The 23,019-nt window shown below is 49.9% G+C and overlaps 7 protein-coding genes across 7 annotated transcripts; 5 read left to right on the top strand and 2 right to left on the bottom strand.

Moving 5' to 3' along the window:
* Positions 1–2,756: 2,756 nt before the first annotated feature.
* On the top strand, positions 2,757–5,471 carry BDV37DRAFT_286900 (PSP1 family protein; the record flags this gene model as incomplete). The annotated part of the gene is made up of 2 exons (XM_032088017.1): positions 2,757–4,891; positions 4,949–5,471. 2 exons carry the CDS (start codon positions 2,757–2,759, stop codon positions 5,469–5,471), a joined length of 2,658 nt encoding a protein of 885 aa, XP_031937471.1.
* A 1,342-nt stretch (positions 5,472–6,813) lies between these two features.
* On the top strand, positions 6,814–7,758 carry BDV37DRAFT_286899 (60S ribosomal protein eL15; the record flags this gene model as incomplete). Its single annotated transcript, XM_032088016.1, has 4 exons — positions 6,814–6,900; positions 7,099–7,255; positions 7,329–7,555; positions 7,618–7,758. 4 exons carry the CDS (start codon positions 6,814–6,816, stop codon positions 7,756–7,758), a joined length of 612 nt encoding a protein of 203 aa, XP_031937470.1.
* A 1,232-nt stretch (positions 7,759–8,990) lies between these two features.
* BDV37DRAFT_274678 (uncharacterized protein) lies at positions 8,991–12,669 on the top strand (the record flags this gene model as incomplete). Its single annotated transcript, XM_032085277.1, has 3 exons — positions 8,991–9,549; positions 9,613–11,700; positions 11,750–12,669. 3 exons carry the CDS (start codon positions 8,991–8,993, stop codon positions 12,667–12,669), a joined length of 3,567 nt encoding a protein of 1,188 aa, XP_031937469.1.
* Positions 12,670–14,349: 1,680 nt separating this feature from the next.
* Positions 14,350–15,975, top strand: BDV37DRAFT_258451 (uncharacterized protein; the record flags this gene model as incomplete). Its single annotated transcript, XM_032083051.1, has 8 exons — positions 14,350–14,372; positions 14,451–14,499; positions 14,562–14,769; positions 14,827–14,842; positions 14,909–15,109; positions 15,165–15,310; positions 15,364–15,676; positions 15,727–15,975. Coding segments are annotated over exons 5-8 (686 nt in total), but the record flags the coding sequence as incomplete, so codon positions are not given.
* Positions 15,976–16,064: 89 nt separating this feature from the next.
* On the bottom strand, positions 16,065–17,431 carry BDV37DRAFT_258449 (uncharacterized protein). The gene is made up of 2 exons (XM_032083050.1): positions 16,953–17,431; positions 16,065–16,825 (listed from the first exon to the last, which is right to left on the bottom strand). The coding sequence occupies exons 1-2, from the start codon at positions 17,330–17,332 to the stop codon at positions 16,375–16,377; spliced, it is 831 nt and encodes a 276-aa protein (XP_031937467.1). The 5' UTR covers positions 17,333–17,431; the 3' UTR covers positions 16,065–16,374.
* A 523-nt stretch (positions 17,432–17,954) lies between these two features.
* On the bottom strand, positions 17,955–19,461 carry BDV37DRAFT_286895 (RING-H2 finger protein; the record flags this gene model as incomplete). The annotated part of the gene is made up of 3 exons (XM_032088015.1): positions 17,955–18,715; positions 18,773–19,310; positions 19,369–19,461. The coding sequence occupies 3 exons, from the start codon at positions 19,459–19,461 to the stop codon at positions 17,955–17,957; spliced, it is 1,392 nt and encodes a 463-aa protein (XP_031937466.1).
* An 818-nt stretch (positions 19,462–20,279) lies between these two features.
* Positions 20,280–22,999, top strand: BDV37DRAFT_211708 (histone acetyltransferase NGG1). The gene is made up of 3 exons (XM_032080025.1): positions 20,280–21,180; positions 21,303–21,751; positions 21,802–22,999. The coding sequence occupies exons 1-3, from the start codon at positions 20,652–20,654 to the stop codon at positions 22,783–22,785; spliced, it is 1,962 nt and encodes a 653-aa protein (XP_031937465.1). The 5' UTR covers positions 20,280–20,651; the 3' UTR covers positions 22,786–22,999.
* Positions 23,000–23,019: the final 20 nt, after the last annotated feature.

Raw genomic sequence — 23,019 nt, 5'->3', positions numbered from 1 at the left:
ACGCGCCGCTTTCTTCATACCTTCTGCACTCGACCTGTGGCTCCATGCGAGGTTTATCTAGGCTCTTCTGTCAAAATATCTTACCCCGCCTACCACCCCAAAGTAATTAAACCCGCTCCTGAGCTCAATTCGACATTGGTTGGTCCATCCACCCATGTATGAATGTCGTTCAGAGGCACAGACCAATAAACCAACCAGCTCAATGAACTGACTCCCTGAACCTAACCACGATTATGGTAGTAGCTTGACGGACCACTTGCGCCACTTCCTCTCGGTGCCCCGACCCGTGGCTCGTTGTTCTCCTCCTTCGTGTCCACTCTCAGTGGCCTGAGGTTTAGGTACATTAGCTGCTGCGACGGTTTTAGCTTGCATTTTTTTTTTTATCTATCCATCATCCTCGCTCATCATTGTACAACTTCTCCTCCTTTTTTCCCATTTCCTTCTCGCCTCCCTTGAGATTTCTCTCTCTCTTTTTTTTTTCTTTCTTCTTTTCTTTCCCGCATCCTACTCCTTCTCGGAACAGATACTACCTTGGAATTTGATCTCCTCTGCCTCACTTTTCTCCATACTCAACCTTTAGAGCACCGTCACCCGCCTTGTGCCCCTGGCCCACCTCCCGCATTTTGGGGCGACAGATCGATCCAGCAACGTTGCAGAAGCCACACTCCGGGCTCTCTCCAAAGCACCTTTACGAAGCTGCTACGCCGCTTTTAACTTTTCGCCCTCACGCCTCCAACCTCTCCTCGCAATTACCAACAACCATCGAACTAACAACAATAAAAAAAAAAGACTTATAAAAAGAGAGAAAACGTCCTTCGTAATCAATTTGATTTCTGCTTTATTGAATCGCGACGGTTCATTTATCTCACCAGTGATCTCGTGTGCGCCCGCCTCGAAGATGCGCTACTCTTAAGGGGATCTACCCATAAGTTACTGGAGCCACACTGATTCCCAACGTCATCCGTTTCATGGTCACGCTACCGTCCGCGAACCCGCGCTCTCTGGACCAACTCTCTTGTCGCAACCCGACATCGAGTGTATCTCTAGATTCTCCGTGAACGGAATCCATTTGAATCGAGCTGGGTAATAACGTTCTTATTAAACAAAAAAGACCAAAAAAAATATTACTCAAAGAACCAAAGAGGGAAAAAAAGGGAAGAAAAAGAAAAAAAAAAAGGAAAGAAACAGAACGATTATTCTCTCGGATAGGGGCCCCTCTTGCCCAATCTCCTTGCCTACGGCCTTTTACAAGACGCCCTCTACGCATATTTTCGATAGAAGCCTGGTCGCTTCTTTCAGCGCACTCATTACTTTCTTTTATACTGCAACGGAGATGCCCATTTGATTCAAAGACTGCCTTGTTATTTGGGATTGGATAGACTATTAAGAAAAGTTTCGTTTTTATTAGACTGGTAAGTTGAGGCATCATATGATAGAATGAGCAGAATCGCTCACAGGGCCCCGGCCATATTGACAGACGCGATCACGAACTTCATCTGCTTGTTGGTAACCTGTCGAGTCGATCGGCAATTTCTCACGCTTCCTATATCGGTTACTGGTTTGATCCGAAATTGTACTTGCGAACGGTATGTACAAAGAGTTTCTTATACTTGATGTTTCAAGGCTGTTAAGATGAATGTCGAGCAACCCACAATTTCTCCCCCCGCAGCCCGCATTCCACTGCATGTTTTATGTTGCTTTTTTTTGTTCCTCTTTCCCCGCGATTTGCCTCGGGCCCAATGGGGAAGCTTTGTCATGTTGTAGCATCCACCTTACATTCAAGCAATATGCACAAATCATTCTGAATGCCGAGAAGAGCACCGCATGAACTCGTTTTTGGGATGCATATCCTTATTTTATCTGTCATTCAATGTCGTTCAAAGCTCGACGGATCAACTACACCAGGGACCCTAAGTGAACATCGTCATACTACCAGAGATTCACCAGTTTCATTGGTAGTCCGTGAGAGATGGTCAAGGGCTCTGTTACGTTGAGGTTCCCTTTCCATAGGGTTGGCAGTCATCTGACATGCTATAATCCGGCAATTCACCACGTCCAGCTTCCAATATCGCCACCCGCAGTTGTTGGCGGTGTATATACCCTTTCATCGCCGTGATCCTCTGACACGACTTGTTTCCCCTTTACTCGACATATCCAGATATATTGCACTCCCTTCTGTCGGTTATCCATATCTCCCAAAGATTTCTCTAGACTTTCTTGTGTTTTTGTTCGCTCTACTGCACACTTCTGCAATATCTATGCCAATTAGACTGACCTTAGTACAACAAGAGAGTTTATAAACCTCAGATTGTCTTTGGTTGTTTCTTTGAAAGACTTGTTTTCAGAAATTATAGACTGTTTCGACATCGTTTGTTAACCTTGCTCAGTTTCTCATCTCGAAAGTTGACCACACGCTTCCTGAACTTTGATTCTTTCACTACCGACCAGTGAACTGTTTCAACTACACTTGAGCGCTAAACACAAAGCTTTCATCCCTCCTATCAGCATATAATTGCTGATCTTGATCCTACAATACCCGGGTAAGTGTCTTGTGTTCCTCCTAGCCACTGGTTAATTGTCCCGTGCTGTTGCGAACCTGGAAGACAGCCCTTATTGTTCCTAGCCACAGTAGATTGCATGCGACTGACTAACGAGCTTGTGCTTAGGTCTCCTGTGTTCTCATAACTTAGAAGTCTAGCAAGACTTGCGTTTCTCTACAACTAGAGAGGGGCTCTTTCGTCAACTTCTACAACACTATGGCTGCGCAAGCCAATAAACCGGTGCAGACAACCAAGTCTAGCACTTCTTCCACGCCAAATGCTACTGCGTCTGTCAGACTGGAGAAAACTCACCCAGGTGTTCGCCGTTCGACGCCTGATTCAGAGGCATTGGCATCGTCAGATGACGACGTGGAGCACATGCAGGCCACGTCTACATCTACCATTGCCCCCATTCCAAAGCCTGCCCGTCGTACTTCGTGGCTCAATGAAGTGCCTGCCAATATCCATCGAAAGGCTTCTTTGACCAGCACTGGCCCCTTGTCCTCCGGCGCTTCAAACCCAACTAGTCCCGCGACTGACCAATCCGGATGGCCTAGCACGAGCCCTGTAATGAGCAGTTCAATCAACTGGAATCACGTTGGGAGTGGCTCATTCCCATGGGGCACTGGAATCTGGAACACTGAATCTCGAAAAGAACCTCCTCCTCGTTTGGCTGAAATCGTCCCATCACCCACTATGTCTAACCCTTCAACTGCAAGCAACTATTTCAATGACGAGTTGCTGAGCCCTACAACCCGCACGACATCTGGCGAATCTGCTATTCCTTTCTCAATTCCACTCCACCCAACCCCTAAGACCTATCGTTCGCAGTCGTACTCGGTAGGCCAATTAGACCCAGAATTCCTAAATCTAATGGCAAATAAGCCCGGTGCGACCTACTCTGGCGTTCGATCTCGAAATGGTGGTCAGTTCTCGGCGTTGCAACATCGCTCATCTCGGCCTAGCCTCCTTGGAGAATTGGGTCATGATCCTGCTACTCTCGGCCGGGTTCGCGAAGACGACGACGGCGAGGACGGAAGCCCGAACGGTTCAGAGCATAGCTTCAGCAATTACGCCAGCGATCAGGCCCGCACCATTGAACAGCTGTCTCGAGAGAACGCTCTTTTGCGTCAAGCTGCCGGCCAGATGGATAGCAGCTTCCGAGACCGTGCTATGTCGTCCGCATCCGCGACCGGCGGATACGTAGTTGGCACAGGTGCCCATAACTTGCACCGCATCCCCGGCAGTGTCCCAGAGGAGGCAGATTTAGCAGTGGAAGATCTTGACGAAGTGCGTGACATCCCTGGTTACAACAGTATCCATGGCAGTACCAGAAGGAGGTTTTCCGAGCACTCGGCCAACCTCGAAAAGCAATTTCCACCCTTCACTGCACTGGAAAACAGAGCTCTCGATAATGTCAGGAAGGCCCACTGGCAGACCTCCCTCGGCTTTGGCAGTATGGCCGATATTCCTCAGAGTCGACGGCACTCTTTTGCCGATATCCCTATTCGGCACGGTTCTATTTCTGGTGAATCGCAAGTCGCCGCAACCTCGAGACCTGGAATTGGAGACCGGGAGGATAGCTATGTTGGTGTCACTGAACCTTCCCTTTCAAATGCGCAAGGCCAGAATCGTGAGTATTATCGTGTTCATATGGCTCCTCGTCCCGAGGAGCATGAGATGGAAACGGAGTATTTACGAGCTCGTCGATTTGCAGAATCCTACTTTGCTCGAGACCAAGCTCTTCGTGTGGCCGATGCTCCCTCCGCAGTGCCAGCGTCACTTCACCAAGCATATACGATGCCGACCGTCTATGCCCGCCACCAAGCCGGCCTCGCGCATTCACACCAGAACCAGCTTCTTTATATTGTGACGTTTAAGTGCCATCGTGCGGATGTTTTCTATATCCAAGAAGACACAGGCCTTCAAGTGAAGCCCGGCGATTTAGTCATCGTTGAAGCCGACCGCGGCACCGATCTCGGAACCATCCAACATGCAAATGTTTCCATGCAAAGGGCCCGTGAACTGAAACAACAGTATGCTGAAGAACATTACAAATGGTTGATGATGTTTTCTAGACAAGGTCAGAGCGGTGCAGCCAACGTTATCAGTCCCTCGGGGGGGTTGAGCAGCCGAAGCGCTATTGGTGGCATGGGCCCGCATGGTACTCATGGAGTGCAGGAGTCGTCTGCAGATATAAAGCCAAAATTGATTAAGAGACTTGCCCAGAATCATGAGATTTTAACATTGCGTGATAAAGAAGGTAACGAGGCGAAGGCCAAGCGGGTCTGCCAGCAGAAAGTTGCAGAACATCGGCTCAACATGGAGATACTTGATGCGGAATTCCAAATGTAAGAATCGTATGAGGATTATTATGGATGACAATCAACGCTAACAAATTTTCACAGGGACTGGAAGAAACTCACGTTCTATTACTTCGCGGACTCATATATCAACTTCAACTCTCTTGTGACAGATTTATTCAAAATTTACAAGACTAGGATTTGGATGTCAGCCATCAATCCGGCTTCGTTTGTCACGCCCCCAACTGCTGGCTTGCAGCCTCCAAACCCTCTGGGTTACAATACCGAGACCCAGACAGACCGATCCCATCACCCGGAAAGCAGGGCATACGGCCATGCTCGCGACGGGGTTGATAGAGAAGCTATTGCCAATCAGATGGGTGCGTTGCGTACCGCATACACAGAGTCCTATCAACCTTTCGGGCAGGGTATCCGCCAGCCAGAGTCGGGTTTGGGTTCGCTCGCCACCGGTGACCCTTTTTCTCCCTACCCACCAGCAGCATATGGTGGCTTAGAGTCTAGCTATGTTGATTACGCCACTAGTCCTGGAACAGCTGCTGGTCCTCACATTCACCAGTCTCCTGCAGATTGGACGCGCCGCTTCCAGGGATTGTCTCTAGGTTCTTGAGGCTGACCCTATGCCCTTCTGTTAGCATAGTGGTGTGTCTCGGGAGCTTGAGAAGAAGAGTGTTTGATTATGGAAACAGTCTATTCTGATATTGCCTTTATAGCCTTTCAGTCTTCTTCGAAGCGTTACATTACTGCGACCAAAGCCTCATCTGATACATACGGTCATTCCTCCCTGGGGCTTAGTGGACAAAACGAAATGGCGCAAGACAGCTGTTCGTTATGCCTCTCCTTTCAGTATTTCACACACCCCTCTTTTCACGTCATGAATGCTTCCTTCAGCTAAGAATTCGACTAAATCTTCATGCTTGCCTTGTATCACTTCTTCCCCTAATTCCCCGCCACTCTTTGTCTACCTTATTCCCCTTCGTCTGTAATGTGCGTTCTTCTTGTTCTTTTTTTCATTTCCTTTTTCGCCTGTTAAAGAATTAGAAAATGCATGTCACGGATCAACGGAAATAACGATCTGTCGCTAGTGTCGATACCTAATAGACTTTCAGCTTCATGACCTAAATGCTCGGTTGCTTGAATTTGATCTTCAAGATGTTCTCAGGAGTTGGCGCGATTTCCCTGCTTGTACTCGCAAATTTCTATTTCTTTTGCCTACTGTATCAATCTGCGATCTGTGCTCTGTTTGAATCTCGTAGTAGTAGTAGTTGTTGAGGCGATGCTTATCTTAAATGAATATTCAAGTTTTGTCAGCTTCATTGAGAGCAAGGAGAATAGGTGTCTACAATACAAGGGGATATCGTGAATGCATGATTTGACAGAATGAATCTTTCAAAAGTTATCAATATTTACTACCTACTGGGACTGTGTCCCTCTACTAGAAGAGACTGGCAAGAAAGAACTTATACTAGTAGTGAGCCCTGTCCGCTTTAGGGAGGTACATATTGTAGCTGAGGCTTACGTTTGTAGGCAGGCGGGTTCGCCACAAGAGCAACTTGGCTGCCTTAAGGTTAAGGCGCTAGGTTACAGAGTAGAACGATATTAAGGCTGAAAAGAAAACTAAAGAGCTTTTTTATTTTTTCCACACTAACCATTTTCAGATCTTGGCGGGTATTTGACACCTCAGGCATACACAGGGCTTGCATGGACGCTGGTTGGTGGATGCGGAAGATCTCGCCTAATTTCCTAGCGTCCCACACACAACCTCGTTGAAGAGATCTTGTTCCTTCAACACCTCAGCAGCGACTTCGACGACAACAGACGACCTGCCACCGCCGACAAGGTATGTTTATAATACCCAAGTCTTCCTGAGTTCTCAAGACGATTTCAACAACGGTTTTGGAATTATTGGGAGCCATCAATTCTCTGACGCTGACTTATCTGTGTCCTTCAAGATGGGTGCCCTCAAGTACGTGGAAGAAATCCAGAAGAAGAAGCAGTCCGATGTGGTCCGCTTCCTTCTCCGTGTCCGTTGCTGGGAGGTGAGAATCCCCCCCTCAATATCGATCATTTAACATCCCGCCGGATGCTCGTGTGCTATGCCATAGGATACCTTTTTCTTCAGAGGGTGTTACTGGGCGGCTCGATACGATTTTTTTCGCCGGCGGATGGATGTGGCACATTCCTTCGTGTGTCTTGCTATACACTCGTTGAACTTTGCTGAGAGTGCATCAATATAGCTCCGTCAGCTGAACGCTATCCACCGTGCTTCCCGTCCTTCTCGCCCCGACAAGGCTCGTCGTCTCGGATACAAGGCCAAGCAGGGCTATGTTGTCTACCGTATCCGTGTGAGACGCGGTGGCCGCAAGAGGCCCGCCCCCAAGGGTGCCACCTACGGTATGCAGAAAATCTCCATCAGTATTGTGCAGCACGCCGGGAAGGACAAGAGCTAAACAGTTTTTGATTGTAGGCAAGCCCACCAACCAGGGTATCAACCAGCTCAAGTACCAGCGTGCTCTTCGTGCTACCGCTGAGGAGCGTGTTGGCCGCCGTTGCGCCAACTTGCGCGTCCTGAACTCCTACTGGATCAACCAGGACTCCACCTACAAGTACTTCGAGGTTATCCTTGTCGACCCCCAGCACAAGGCCATCCGTCGTGATGCCCGCATCAACTGGATCTGCAATGCTGTCCACAAGGTTCGTTATTCCTGCCCAAGTCTCTCTGCGAGACCATTGCTGATATGGCTTTCTGCAAATAGCACCGCGAGGCCCGTGGTCTTACCGCCACTGGCAAGAAGTCCCGTGGTATCAACAAGGGCCACCGCTACAACAACACCAAGGCTGGTCGCCGCCACACCTGGAAGCTCCAGAACACCCAGAGCTACTGGAGATACCGCTAAGCGTAGTTTGGTGGATAGCTGGGGTTGTGTGTCGTGGAAAAAATCTCATTCTGAGGATGTGTTTATCTCGATCAAAACTCGCTTCTATGACTATATCCTTGAAATGGGTGCGAGCATAATGCAACAGATCTTTCGGATCGGATGTTAGCAAAAATCTTTTCACTGGTTCAATTTTTATATTCCCCTAACGAAGTATGACTATTTCTGTTCAACCGCTTGGAGCATCTCGTAGGTCATGTAAGCTGGCAAGAGGGTCAGGGCATCGGCATATCGCTTTGCAATGGCATGAGTAGAAAGAAGTTGTGAAATAAATTTGCTCCAAGGAGGATGAATCTCCGAAATTCCCTCAGGCGGATGGATAAGCAGAAGTACTAGATGGTGGTAGCGAAGATGGTGTTTCAATTGCGAGACAGGTTTAATTGCACAGTGACACCCGCCCAATTGACTTCTCAGTCTCATTGAAATCTCTAGCGGGGATTGACGGCTAGTACGGTGCACAGGTTTTACCGCTATGGAGACCTTTCAAGACGCCCAAAATAGTAGCATGAGCGTCACATTGGCGCGTAACTAACTGCCCCGGCGTTCATGGACCGGCCACTCATAGGGCAAAGTCAGTGTGGGAAGGTGGGCTGCCTAAGGCAGGCTGTCCCCTCCGGATTGCAACTTTCAACTACGGAGCAAGTCACGGTTTCACCTCCCCCCATGCGACCTCCCTAATCCGTCGTACTGTCTCTACTACTTCAAATCATCTCGAGTCCGACTGGTTCTTCCTTTTCTTTTTTATCTGCAGGGTTTGCCTTCGCTTGTGCTACATACAACTTCTTCCCCCCTCCGACCCTTATTCGTGTCACTACTACTCATCAATTCAGCAACGAACTACTCCGGCGTACAGTAATTGAATCTCCACTTCGGTTGGTGGGCTACACTCTTAACCTTTTCCTCCCATGCCAAAGTTAGGTAGTGCACCAGTGCCTAAGTTAGCTTGCCAGTCGTCGGCAGCATCCGGTCCCGGTTATTACTACTACTACTACTACTACTATTACTTCCTACTACTTAGCTTGACCTGGAATCGCAAAACTTGACCCCCCTGCTGTATCTTTCGAGCCACATCTCTGGGCGACAAACAAGATCTTGTTCCCTTTTATATTGTCCACCCACCCGGCAACTTTTGTTCCATTGCCGGGCTCAAATCAACTCAACAGCAGGAGCCTGAATTAAACAAATGCGCCCATATGCCGCCGCGGACTACCCGTAATCCATCCCACCCTTCAACTTCACATTCAAATGTTGTCGATTTAAATGCGCCCCTCCCTCCTTTGCCGACGGAGAGGGGCGCCCCGTCGTCATTGCCCCATGAAGCCCAATTTCCGCCCTCCATGGTCGCAAATCTAGCAACCTCGCCGCCACATATTCTTCCACGTCGAGGACATTCTCGTTCGATCAGCCATCCATTCCCGTTACCATTTTCCGGCAGAAGGCGAAACAAGTCGATATCTAAGCATGACTTTCTAGATTCCGACGATGATGATGATGAGGTCACGTACTTACCAGATCCCCTTTCCAGCAGCCCTCGGAAAGGCGCCCCACGTTTGTCACCGGGGGAGGAGTTAACGACAGGAAAGTGCATGACATGCAACTGCTCTGTCCGATGGCCCCGGAACCTCAAAGTCTTTAGATGTACAGAATGCCTCACCGTCAATGATTTGGAACCGTCCAGAGGGCCCATCGAGTCGAGCGGGCATGCTCATCCAGGGAAGGACGACAAGCCATTGCCGACGATCCCCAGGAAAGGTGCGCTCTAGCGTCAAAACACTCTTCAATGCTTGTTGTCTAACTTTAGTCTGCATGGTTTAGCTATTCCATTGTCCGTCGAACGAACGAAAGCTATCATTGATGAATGCATTTCGAGCTATCTCCGACAACTCTTGGATGGGCGGGGCCCACGAGCGTCCCCCGCGGGAAGCCAGGCGGACAGACATATCAACGGACAAGACGAAAATTCATCAAGGTCCCCGGGTAAACCGTCTGGATATCTCACCGAACCCCGGCCGGTAGACCCTCGGGGTCGTAGTGCGTCAGCGTCCAGTAAGTCTGGCAGGCCGGATGTGATGAATGGCACAGCAAATTACTTGAAACCTAATGTTGCTCCGTTTTCGCTACCAACCGAAGGAAGAGACTCCCATATGAGGAATCGGGATGTACAGAACACGCCAAAAAGAGACCGTTCTCCACGGGAAGCTTTGCGACCATGCGATTATGCCGCTAGGGATAGGCCAAATCGCCCTTACATATTTAGGGCGGTGGAAGAGTACATCATAAGTTCATTCAAAGGCTGTGATTGCCTCAACAGCTCTTTCACTACGACACAACATGCGCCACCGTCTACAAGTGAATGCAGCCCTCCTAAACACAAGCCGGACAATAGTGTTACGCATGCACATCCAGTATTTGAACCAGATGCAAAGACTCTTCTGTTAGGAGATTTAGCCGAAAACTCCTCCTGGTGGATGAACGAAACCGAACAAACTGGTTCCCATCACCTGAAAGAAAAACCGACTAGCTCTGCACGGGCGGTCAGCTCCAGGAGTCCCCGTATCCACTGGGCTGAACTGGCACACTGGTACCAGTTGATCATGACAGCAGGAACGTCATGGGTTGAGCAGTGGTCAGGGCTGAAGCCTCTTGATGCATGCGACGAAGATGACTGTACAAGGAATAAGAGGTGGGATACTGCTGACATGAGCCTAATTGAAAGAGAATTCATGGAGTCGCGCTTGCACCTGCACAGGACACTCATGAAAGCTACCGAGAATCTCTTGAAGCGGCCCCGGCGGCCTTTGAAGAGACCAGAGGATATTAGATTCCTCTTGATGCTCCTGGTGAATCCATTGATATACTCGTCGAGTCAACACGTCGCGCTCCATCCTGGAGCCGCTTCTGCAGCCCGTAGTCACAGAAGACCGTCTAATACGAAAGATACAGCTCATAGACTAGTGCCTCCTGATATCAATTCTCCCTCCAGACATCGGAGCGGGGGACCCGGCCACCACTCCGGCATCGTCAAGCGGATATTGGGTTTGTTGGCGAATTTACCCAATGACTGCCATCACTATCTTGTTTCTTGGTTTTCGCGGTTTTCAACTGGGCAATTTGAAAAGCTTGTCGATCTCGTCGGCAGCTTCGTGACATATCGTCTGACTCGTCAACATGGGCGGAAACGCAGCGAGTCGGCACAGCATGACGACGATTTAGTCCCGAGCTTTTCCAGCGCCGCCGGCAATACGCCAGCGGAATTGCACGCGGCGATTAATGGGAGAAGCACCAACAAACAGGCCAACGAGAAACGTGATCAGCCAGTGGTCTATAGTGATGACTGGCAGCTTCGGGCAGCAGCGAGGGTAATGTCACTTCTTTTCACAGCCAACAACGCCACCATTGCTCGAAAGCCGGATGGAGTACTCGGTCAGGAAGCAGGTTCTGCGGCCAAGCCTCAAGGATACCGACGAGGGCAAATTGTCCCAGTCAGCGCATTCTATAATACATTGCTAGACTACTCGGACCTTGTGACTGATTTTGAAGCCTGGGAGTCTAAAAGCACGAAGTTCTCTTTCTGTCAATATCCATTCTTCCTTAGCATCTGGGCCAAGATTCATATACTTGAGCACGATGCACGGCGACAAATGGAAGTCAAAGCCCGTGAAGCCTTCTTCAATAGCATATTGAGTCGGAAAGCGATCAGCCAGTATCTTTTGTTGAGGGTGCGACGCGATTGTTTGGTCGATGATAGCCTACGAAGTGTTAGTGAAGTCGTAGGTTCGAGTCAAGAAGAGATCAAGAAGGGCCTCCGTATTGAATTCATTGGTGAAGAGGGTGTGGACGCAGGCGGTCTCCGCAAGGAATGGTTCTTGCTGTTGGTTCGGGAGATCTTTGACCCTCATCATGGTAGGATTTTCGTTGCCCTTGATAAATATGTGTACTAACGTGTGTGCAGGACTCTTTATCTATGATGAAGACTCGCAGTTTTGTTATTTCAATCCATACTGCTTTGAATCATCGGAGCAGTTTTTTTTGGTCGGAGTTCTACTGGGACTAGCCATTTACAACTCCACAATACTTGATATAAACCTTCCCCCCTTCGCATTCAAGAAACTCCTGGCTGCCGCTCCGCAGACGACTGGACCGCAGCCTGCAACAACACGGTCGACTTACAAGTGTAGCCTAGATGACCTGGCTGAGTATCGACCTGCACTTGCGAAGGGCCTCCGAGCCCTTCTGGATTTCGAAGGAGATGTTGCGGAGACCTTTTGTTATGACTTTGTCGCTCAAATGGATCGCTACGGCGAAGTAGTTGCGGTGCCGCTCTGCACCGGGGGTGACAAGCGGCCTGTTACCAATGCGAACCGACGGGAGTTTGTGGACTTGTATGTTCATTACCTTTTGGATACGGCCGTTACCAGACAGTTCGAGCCCTTCAAACGTGGCTTCTTCACTGTCTGTGGCGGCAATGCGTTGTCCCTCTTTCGCCCTGAAGAGATTGAACTTCTAGTACGCGGCTCAGACGAACCGTTGGATGTGGCGTCCTTACGGGCAGTTGCCACGTACGACAACTGGTCGGACCCCCGGCCAGAGATGGTGCCGGTCGTGCAGTGGTTCTGGAATTTCTTCGAGCACACACAGCCGCAGGCACAGCGAAAGATACTATCGTTCATTACAGGCAGTGACCGTATTCCAGCCATGGGGGCAACGAGTCTCATAATCCGGGTGGCCTGTCTCGGAGACGATTCGTCACGATTCCCAACTGCACGTACATGTTTCAATATGCTAGGGCTGTATCGGTATACTACGCGGGAACAATTGGAGCGGAGACTCTGGGGAGCAGTGCTCAACAGTGAAGGATTTGGACTGAAATAGACGTGTCACTGGGCTGGTATCCCTGAGACGACTGGTTCCGATGTTGTGATGACCCTATTCCTATCCTAGGGGCGTTTATCCTCTTTGGTTAAAATATAATTAATAGTTTTTCCTGTCCGTCGTCTTGCTTTTTCTATGCGGGAGCCTCCATTGTACAGTATAGGTAGCATCAACTAGCAAAATTTGAATAGACCCGGCCAGACCTCAGAAATACACCGGCTGCAGTCGCCGTATTCTCGCTTAGATTGGTACTACTCGAACTCGATATATATTTCGTATCAAGTTCAGGGACTTCTGGGAGCTAGGGAGCTCTATGGTCATGGGACCCAAGCCACAAGCATTAACTTGAGCTGCTCTGCATGTCCTGTTGGCAATGCTATCATAACAGGCTTGAAAGATCTCGCCATGGTCTTGTTGCCATTGACTGATCAATCGGGACTGACTAAGAAGGACCAGCGGTGGTGGCTAGATTCATTGTTGCTTTACTCTTAAGTCTTTTCTGTTGTGTCTTCCTTTTCTGTCGGCCTAGGAAACATGCTCGGAACGCCATTATGCATACTAAGGCTGTACGTTTTAAGTACTGTATCACCTGATGCGCCAATTCAGTCCTCAGGCAACGAGTAACCTCTGTTGACGGGAAGTGGCAGTAAGGACCGACCTAACAGCTAAGGTTGTGGTGGAAAAAAAAAAAAAAAAAAAAAAAAAGGTGGAGCAAGGCGTGGAGTGTATTTGCGATCTGGATTTCCGGAGGGACATACATCGCGTGTCCCTTGTCCAGAACCATGGACGGTTTCGTGGATGATATCAGTGATGGTGGTGGTCAGGGGGCGGGTCCGCCGCCTCGACAAAGCTTCTAATATGGCCCATCAGGAACCAAATTGTTTCGATAGGGTGGTTCCTGGAGGTTCTCTGTCTTCTCCTTTCGCTGGCTTTCTCCTCGTGTGCCTTGTTTGGGGGGTTTGATGAGGTTATTGCGGGACGCGAAGTGGGGGAGTGAAGTCATGGGACGACGATGCGAGTCTAGTGTACCCGTCCGGAAGTAGGTAAATGCTAGTAAGTAGGTAAATTGGTCTAGTACGCACCGAGTGGGGCTGAGTTCTGGCTGATTCTATGAAGTCATTTCTGGTCTTGGGCGTAGCTTTGACCCTTTTGCCGATGTGTTTGTCGTCTTGTACACAACCACCACGCAGGATGCTGAGCGGTGGAATTCAGATCGTATCGTATCCTATCGGATCGAGTGTCGTCCCGGTCAGGTGCGGTATTATACTTTTGACCAGGCAAACGGTAAATAAAAAAAAAAATAAGGCATCGATCCGGCTAGGATTGCATTGAGGGCTTTCTGGCGTTTGAGAAACAGTCAACTGATGGGACCCCACTCGCTGAGATGCCACCAGGATTGGCCGAGTGGACCCGGAGGACAGTGAACCTGGTCAGAACGAAGTTATACTATGGACTGCAGTAGGGGATTGGATAGCAACAGGTGTTTGCACTCGTACCTCTTCGGCGACACTGACTTCATTCCCCTCAGTGCCCCTCCATCCTCACGGCTCCAGCAAGACATTCAAATATCTCCTCCTCCCTCGCTTGCTCTTCTCTCGCTTTTCCATTCTTCCTTCTCACCTTCAGTCAATCAATCCATCATCGTATCCTTATCCTGAATACTGACTGCCCTTCCTTGCCTGATTCCCTCTTCCAATATCCTTGTAAGACCCCCCTCCCTTGGCAATCAATCGGCCAGCCGTCTTCAGGCCACACCACAAACAATTGCTGACCTTCTTTAGAACAACAACCATCCACCATGTCTCTTCCTCAGTCTATGAAGGCTCTCAGGTAACGACGGACCCCTACTATCCTTGCTCATCCAATTGGTCAGTGCTAACGTCCCATATCAGATATGAGCAGCCTGAGAAACATGCTGTTGTTGACGTTCCCCTTCCCAAGCTCCGTGACAATGATGTCTTGGTATGTGCCAGTTTCTTTTGGTAGTCCTATGGCTGCCCGTGCAAACCGTTTGCTGACGGATTGCTATAGGTCAAAGTAAAGGCTTGTGGTGTTTGTGGTACTGACCTGCACATCCACGAGGGTCAATTCATTGCCAAGGTATGATTCCAACTGTCCCACATTCAACCAATTGAGCCTGGGCTGACCCTGTGCTAGTTCCCCTTGGTTCCTGGTATGTCAACGACTCCACGTCGCCATGTCCCCTCGGGGTATACAACATACTGATATGTGTGGTCAGGTCACGAAACTGTTGGTGTCGTCGCGGCTGTTGGCCCCAAGGTCAAGGGCTTCCAAGTCGGCGAGCGGGTCGTCGCTGACAACTCGGAGCTCTGTGGTGAATGCTTCTACTGCCGCCGTGGAGATGAGTTGTTCTGTGAACACTTCGAGGCCCACGGTGTCACCATGAACGGCGGTTTTGCCGAGTACTGCGCTTACCCTGGTAAGTAGTGGCAGATGCTGGGATCCACTACCATGTCATTGCTGACTCTCTGTAGCTGGCAGGGTATTCAAGATCAAGAACCTCTCTGACGTCGATGCCACCCTCCTCGAGCCCGCCTCGTGCGCCGCTCACGGTCTGGACAAGATCGCTCCGAAGATGGGCTCTTCCGTCCTGTTGTTCGGTGCTGGTCCCACCGGCCTTGTAAGTTGACCTATGTCCGGGAGATTGTCCCGCGTCTCTCTAACACCCACCAGATCCTCGCTCAGTTGCTCCGCCAGTGCGGTGGATGCCGTGTTGTTGTGGCCGCTCCCGAAGGTCTGAAGTTGGACCTGGCCAAGTCCCTCGAAGCTGGTGATGAATATGTCGCCCTGTCGCGTCAGGATCCTAGCGCACAGTTCGAGAAGCTGAAGAAGGAGAACCCCTACGGGTTCGACATTGTCGTGGAAGCCACTGGCAGTGTCAAGATTCTGGAGGACTCCATCAACTATGTCCGCCGCGGCGGTAAGCTCGTCGTGTACGGCGTGTACAACAATGAGGCCCGCGTTTCTTGGCCTCCCAGCAAGATCTGTAAGTGTCCCTCCTCTCATGCGGTGTGTAACGACTGACACTCGGGGCAGTTGGCGACGAGATCACTATTATCGGAAGTTTCTCCGAGACCTACAAGTTCCCCGCCGCCATTGACTACCTTGACTCTGGCAAGGTGAAGGTCAAGGGCATCGTGAACAAGGTGTTCAAACTTGAGGAGTGGGAACAGTGCTTGGAGTCGATGAGGAACAAGTCTGCCATCAAGGCAGCTATCACTTTTGACTAGATTCTTGTATATATAGATACCACCGATTGATGAGTAATGAATGTTTATATGTGAATATACGGGGCCTTCCATCTTAAATAGTAGTGGTTGAGGACCCTGAGGGCAACCCCCAAGGTCCTAACCTTATCATGACGTTATTTGCCCGGGTCTGGCCGTCGGAAGTAATCAAGTGATATCTGATTTCTATCTTAGAGCCTGATTTCACATCGATTGGTGAGTACACAATCGCCACATTCACATATGAACTATCCACCTCAACCCTATATAGTACATGAAAGAACACAAAGCTCCATATATTGTAGCAAGCATAAGTAGTACAGACAAACCAAACCCAATAGACATCCCAAATAAAAGCTCAATTATTGACATGATACAATGCATAACCCTAAAGAATCCCCCAACCCAGCAAAGAAACAACAGCATAAAAAAAGAAAAGGGAGTATAGAAAACCAACTCAAGCAAACTTGTCATGCTTCCCCCGAACCCTAACATCCAGCACCTCCTCATGAAAATTCCCTTCCTTCCTCGCCTTCTTCAGCCTCCTGACCTCGTCATCATCCAGTCTCCTCCCGACAATCTCCTCCAGCTCCTTCCGGCTAATCTTCTCCTTCGCCTTCGTCTCCTTACTCGCCTTGATGCGCGGTTTGAACCGCGCCTGCATGCGAATCCTCATCGTCGTCTCGAACGAGAGACTCGTCGCATCGCCCCGCACCTCAACCACACTCCCACTCGCCGCCTTGCTCGACTTCCCCTCCGTCACAGAGACAAACGTCTCCTTATCACCACCACCAGTCTGCAGACAAAACGACCCAGGCACCTCGGACGGAATAACCACAAACGACTCCTGGTGCGAAATAGCCGATGACGCGGCACTCAGGATTCCATAATTGTCGCAGCCCAAATACCTAATCTCAGACATTAGCCAACCTTCCTTCATTCCGCCCCAGAATGGAGGGTAAAACAACAACAACAACAAACCCCCCTCCCCAAAACAAACAAAACGAAAGAAAAAAGGACCAGAAAAAGACATACTTCCCATGCTGCCCCTTAAAACTAATCCCCTCCGTGCCAGCCACCCTAGTCGCAACCCAAACCTGCCGAACATCATGCGGCTCCGCCGTGCCCGGATCGCCCTCGATCAGATTCTCGATCTCGCTGGCGAAGACCTTCCCATTGGCGTCGCTGGCGATGCAGGTCGGCGGGTCTGAGGGGAGAACGATGATGACGGGGCCGGCGATGTCCGAGGGCGCGTCCGCCGACACCCAGCTCTGGTCTTCGGCCGTGGATTCTTGCTCGGCGGTTTCTTCTTGCGTGGGTTTCGTTCCGGGAGTGGGTTTGCTGGGTGGGTAGGGAGCGCTGCGCTTTTTGGTCTTCTTGGGCTTGTCGCCTTTGAAGGTTAGTGGTTTTACCATTTTCTTTTTTGGGGTTTCTTTTGGGTTGTTTGGGAGGGAGACGGAGGAGGAATTGAGGGTGGAGGGGGCGTTTTTTGGTAGTTGTTGTTTTGGGGTGTTGGTGTTGGAGGTGAGGCCGTTTTTTGGTGGTGGAGAAGATTTATTTTATCTTATCGATAAGCGTGTCGAGTGACGTACATAGACGACGACGGAGAGGTGCATTTATCCGATGTATATCTTGAATATTACTGAGCTGTCTAGTCGATTAGATAGTTCATGGAGATATTATCGTTATCTTTTGAGAGTATTCTATTCAACTGGCAGCTCATACAAAGCACATCTTTACTCTCGGTTGACTATGTTGAACTGTTCTATATGCTCAATACAAGATGATGATGTTTATCGCCTGTAGCACAATAAAGAATAGCCTGGATCTTTCTCTGAGTTGAATGCCATCTTTCGTTCTACCAATACAAGAATGCGTGATGAAAAGATAAAAACCATCAAGACCCAAAGTCAACATCTGAAGATCTATGTATTATATGATATGACCTATACCAAAAACAAACAGCCAAGCATGCAGGGTATCATAATATATCCATCAAATACAGCCACCTAAACCAACTCCTGAGCAAAACCCAACTCAATCTGAATTCGCCCTCCGCATCATGAAATCGCGATGGACTATCCTATTGGTGATAGGCACCGGGTAGTACCCTGGCGGCAAAACACTCTTCTTACACATCGGACATAGACAGCTATTCCGTGTCAGGGAGGCATCGATGCACTCGACATGGAAGATATGACTGCAGGTGAGTTCGCGGACAGTAGACTCATGGGGGACGAAGTCCTCGAGACAGATGGCACATGTGGTTTGCGAGTGGCTCAGTCTCTTAAGTTTGGGCGGGCGGCCTTTGGCACAGCTGATTGAGGACTGAGACTGAGAAGGGGACGGCGTGCTGGGGGAGTTGTCGGCATCGCCCGACAATCGTTCGTCTCCTGGCTCCTTTTTCTCTTGGCTTTCTTTCTTGTCATTCTGTACTTCGTCTGCTGTGATGGCGTCGGGGTTTGTGTCTGTTTTCTCCTTTTCCTCCATGCATTCTTGGACTTCCTTGGACTGTACGGAACTCTTGTCGTTGGACTCAGGGGTGTCACCCAATGCGCTCCAGTCCGGATATGTGTATATTGGCAGTGTATCCAAGATCTCCTGTGGGACTTTCATGAGGTGCAGACCCAGCATCTCCATATCTGCCTCTCCAGATTCAATCCTCCGTTGCAGCCTCTCCCGACGCCTCTTCTGTACTAATTGATAGCAGAGCAGAACAATCATGCTGAGAACCAAGATTGTCCCTAGAATAGCAAGAATGAACCCCCAGAGACTGGGCATTTTACCTTGATCCCTCTCTATAGACCACTTGTTAGCATCCGTCACGGATGGATAACTGCAATACTTAGTCTTACCGAAATCAATAAGGCCAAGCAGCCGTATGTCAGACCGACCTGTCACAGATGCGGAGGCATTGTGACCACTGTACGCATGGCTTGTGTTCCCCCAGTACCACGCCAGCTGATTCATGAGAGTCACACCCGCCGGACCAGGGATCGCATATACGGGGAGGATGTTTCGGTTCTTCCAATCCCCACCGTCTTTAAATGACCACGTCGGATCTTCAGCTGGCGGTGGTTTGGTATTATTGCTCCCAGGCAAGAAGAAGACCAGCGCATCGGAACCCACACGCTGCGAGGCGTCAATGAACGACTCAGCACATTCAGTGTTCACCCACGGCGCAAGGCCAATGGTCTGAAACCTGAATCTATCAACGTCGGGATGGCGGGTGACATGGGCAGGTATCAATGGAGCGGTGAGATTGTTGCACGAATCCTCAACATCCAGACTAGGAACGAACAGGAGTCCTCGTATTGGGGCATTTCCTGTAGTATTCTGGGAGGACAGTGTCTGAACCGTACCATCCACTACGAAGCGGAAGCTTGCGCTGTCCTGTCCTTCAGTGTAAGAATTTCCCTTCATACAATAGGTGGAGTCCCTTGAGACGTACGTTGGCCGATGGAGTAGTGTTCGTCGCTCTCCCTGGACCTGGAAAGAGTGTGGCGGCCGTGGTGAGAGACTTCGCCGCAGCAGGTGGAGACATTGTTGGTATTTTGTTTCTCGCATATACTGTGAAAGGTGGAATCGGTTCCAATCAACAGAGTCGAAGACAGTGGCACAGCTTTTTCGGCAGGAACAATCATATGGACCATACACATGGCGAAACAACAAGAACAGTCTTACAACAGGAAAACCGGGGCTTAGAGATAAAACGAACAAAACATCTTCATTAAATTGCGCGGTCGAGACAGAATCTAAAGTATTGCACCTAAATCAGGAAGAATGTAAGGATTGAATTCGATGGTTTCAAGCGGAATGTTTGACAGGTCGCATGGTTGGCCGTGATGGTCGCTTCGACTGCCGACACTCCTCAAAAGTGGTTGCGGTGAGGCGAAAAATTTTCTCCCTATTCCTGTATAGTGGTTGTATACATCCCTTGGAATCCCGTTGAATTCAGTCTTTTCTCCATGCCGCTGGCTTCGGGTTGCCGTTCGCAGTTCGACTGCATGACGTTTTCGGATATCTCCGCCGTCAGTGTGACGAGCCATTTCCATACCCACAACAAAAAGGCACAGGAAACGAGACAAGTAAAATGGAAGCAATGCACTTTGCCACCTGGAATGTTGACGAGTGAAGAAGCCTATCTCGTAAACTAGATAATAGATAAGAATGCGGCTTTCCATCCATGTATGTATGTGCATCCCTAGCGAGCGGCATAGGGCGAGCAAAGCCACCTATATTGCATTATTTGTGGCTTTGATTTGCAGGAGGGGTTATTAAACGTCTAGCCATGATGCCCATAGGTGTAACACTGGCCAACTCTTGGTGATCCTGGCAGCTTGGGTCGATAAATAGTAGAATCTCAGTTTACTTCAAACGAAGGTTCTCCACTTGCCAATCGCTTACTATATTTGGCAATCGCTGATCATCATCGATTATAGAATCACGTGGTTACATGTGACCTCACGTGCCAAGTCTGGGGAAACATCGTGATATCCCGATAATGATGGAGTACAGAAGAGAACACGGCCAGAGCCTATTGCAGGGCTTATATTGATGAACTGCAACCAGTGATCGAAGCGCACTCCATAAAGCCCCGTAAACCGAACGAATGATACGTCAACCCCTGCCCGGAAATCGAATGATATGGGATATTAAAGCCATCCAAAACAAACATAGAGCTCCACAACCCGCTCCTCAAGTTTAAACACTCTTTCGGGCCATCATCACATCATGCCCTCCGCAAGCAAAGGAAAAGGCAAAGGCCGTGAAGCGCGCCCCTCTCGAAGCCGAAACACCACACCCAACTCGAGTTTTAGTGCCCCGACCACCGCCCCTGTATCCAGCTACCTCGACAATGATGTATCGAAACTGCTCGTTCCAGTTACCGCGCAATATGGAGAGATATTGGATCGGATGGGTGGTGTCGGTCCTATCCCCGATTCGAAATCGCTGGAGACATTGATGGAGCATCTGAAGACACTCAGTCAGCTGGCAGAAACTCGTAGCGATGCATGCGATGCTGGCATCAGAGAGCTGTCTCAAAAGCGGAAAGAGGTAGTGGAAGAGTCCGAGCACGACGGCGACCGCCCGAAAATGAAGCGCGAGGCAGATGATGAAGAGGAGGAATCGAAAGCGCCCAAGGGAGGGAAATTAAAGAAGCGCAAAGAACGGGGTAGCAGTTCAAGGGAAGATCGCCCATTAGCTCATGGCGCTCATGAACTTTCTCGACAAGATGGTGCGGAAACCAAAGTGGAGGGTGGTAAGTTGGCACTCCTCACATTCACCTGAACCGCAGTCCAGCCCCGTCACTCATAAGCCGACTCCCTTCGGATTTGCGGCGCTGCTATGTTGCAGTCGCAGGCTAATATTTAATTGCTTTAGCTGCATCGCCTGTATCTAAAAAGTCGAAGAGTACATCGTCACTGTCGCCGCCGGAACCCAATTCCCCCAAAGTAAAGGCTGACACAGAAGCTGAAGCTCCTGGATCGCCCATGTCGGACGATAGCTCAGACTCGCATCAGCCTGAACCGGCTCCAGCTGTGCCGCAAATCCAAGTTTTCGGTCCAAATCCCGTGAAATTCGACGATCCGACCATATACCATATACGTGATGTCACTCCTGAGATGACCGATGACGAAAGGAAAGAAATTTACAGCGTCACTCGCTTCCCGGCCAGCGACTTAAGCCATATGATGGCTGGAGTAGCCCCAGATAAAGACTATAGCAACTCCAAGCCTACAAACCAGGTTAGCGCGAATACATTCCTCGCGTACGTCGAACCATATGTCCGCCCGTTGATGGAGGAAGACATTGCTTTCCTCAAAGAGAAGGTTGGTTTCCTTAGTTGATGCCTAGTGCGCCTCGTAGCTAACTCGCACAGGGCGATCGAGCGACACCGTTCATCATGCCCCGACGTGGAAAGAGGCACTACAATGAGATCTGGGCCGAGGAGGATGGGCTGATGAATGTTGACCAGAACGGCAACAAGGAGCGTCTGCCCTTGAACCAGGGACGTGGGAACATTGACCAGGTGACAGACGAAACTATGGAAACGGACAAGGTCTCAGTTGGTCCATTAGTTAGCCGTCTCTATTCTTTACTACGATACGAACACCGCGCTCCCGACGAAAACCCTGGCACCAACGGTACAGTCAACGGGGAATTACCGAACGGTTCTTCACTCGGCGACGCAATGGACCTCGATCACCCAATTGGAGGAGACTCAGAAAGCAAACCTCAACCTTCCGCGACATCGTTCCCCGATGCATCCCCAAGCGGCTTCAAAGTGCCCGCTGCGAAGCTAGACCACGCCCAACTCGATGAGCGCCTCAAAGCAGAACTCCGTCACGTAGGGTTCCTAGGTGCCGAGGACAATCCCGATTACGACGCCCATTATGACGACGACATCGCTCAGCGACTACGTCTCCTACAAAGCGAACTAAAGAAGCAAATGATTGTCAACAGCGCCCGAAAAGCAAGACTACTAGAAATCGCCCGTGAACGCATGGCGTACCAGGAGTACATGACCATCCACGACGATCTCGACTCGCAGGTACAACAGGCCTATCTCAAGCGGACCCGGACATTAGGGAAGAGCAAGAAGGGTTCCCAGGCCAAGCACAGGCCAGGCGGAGCTGGCGGCGGCAGCCACGTTGTCAGTGCCGCTGGTGTGGGTCGTCCCGCTATCGGGGACGTCGCTCGCACTCTCATGGACCGACGCAAGCGCTGGCGTGACTGTATCGGACCGATTTTCAAAGATTGCAAGACTTCTGTGCCGAGGAACAACGAGTCGGTCTTTGACCCGTCGCTCATGGCTGAGTATGAGAAGGCAGAAGTTGAAGGTTGGGATGAGGAGCAGGAGTGATCTATTTTCTTCTCGCTCCGCATGCAACTTTACCTACGATGGTTTATTTTTCTACTTTCTATGTACATTTCTACTGCCCTTTCAACCCCGGTTACGTTCGCCTTACACGTTGGTCCATACCGGGGATTGAGTGTTATTGAAGTCGTTGGTTTGATTTGAGCGTCAATTATGGGGGCTTTACGTGTTTGGCGTTGGGGTTTATATTAGAAGGAGGGTACATGATCATCGCCGAAG

The sequence above is a fragment of the Aspergillus pseudonomiae genome (assembly GCF_009193645.1).
Source record: "Aspergillus pseudonomiae strain CBS 119388 unplaced genomic scaffold BDV37scaffold_83, whole genome shotgun sequence".
Taxonomy (NCBI): domain Eukaryota; kingdom Fungi; phylum Ascomycota; class Eurotiomycetes; order Eurotiales; family Aspergillaceae; genus Aspergillus; species Aspergillus pseudonomiae.
This window is presented reverse-complemented; position numbering and strand designations above follow the sequence as displayed.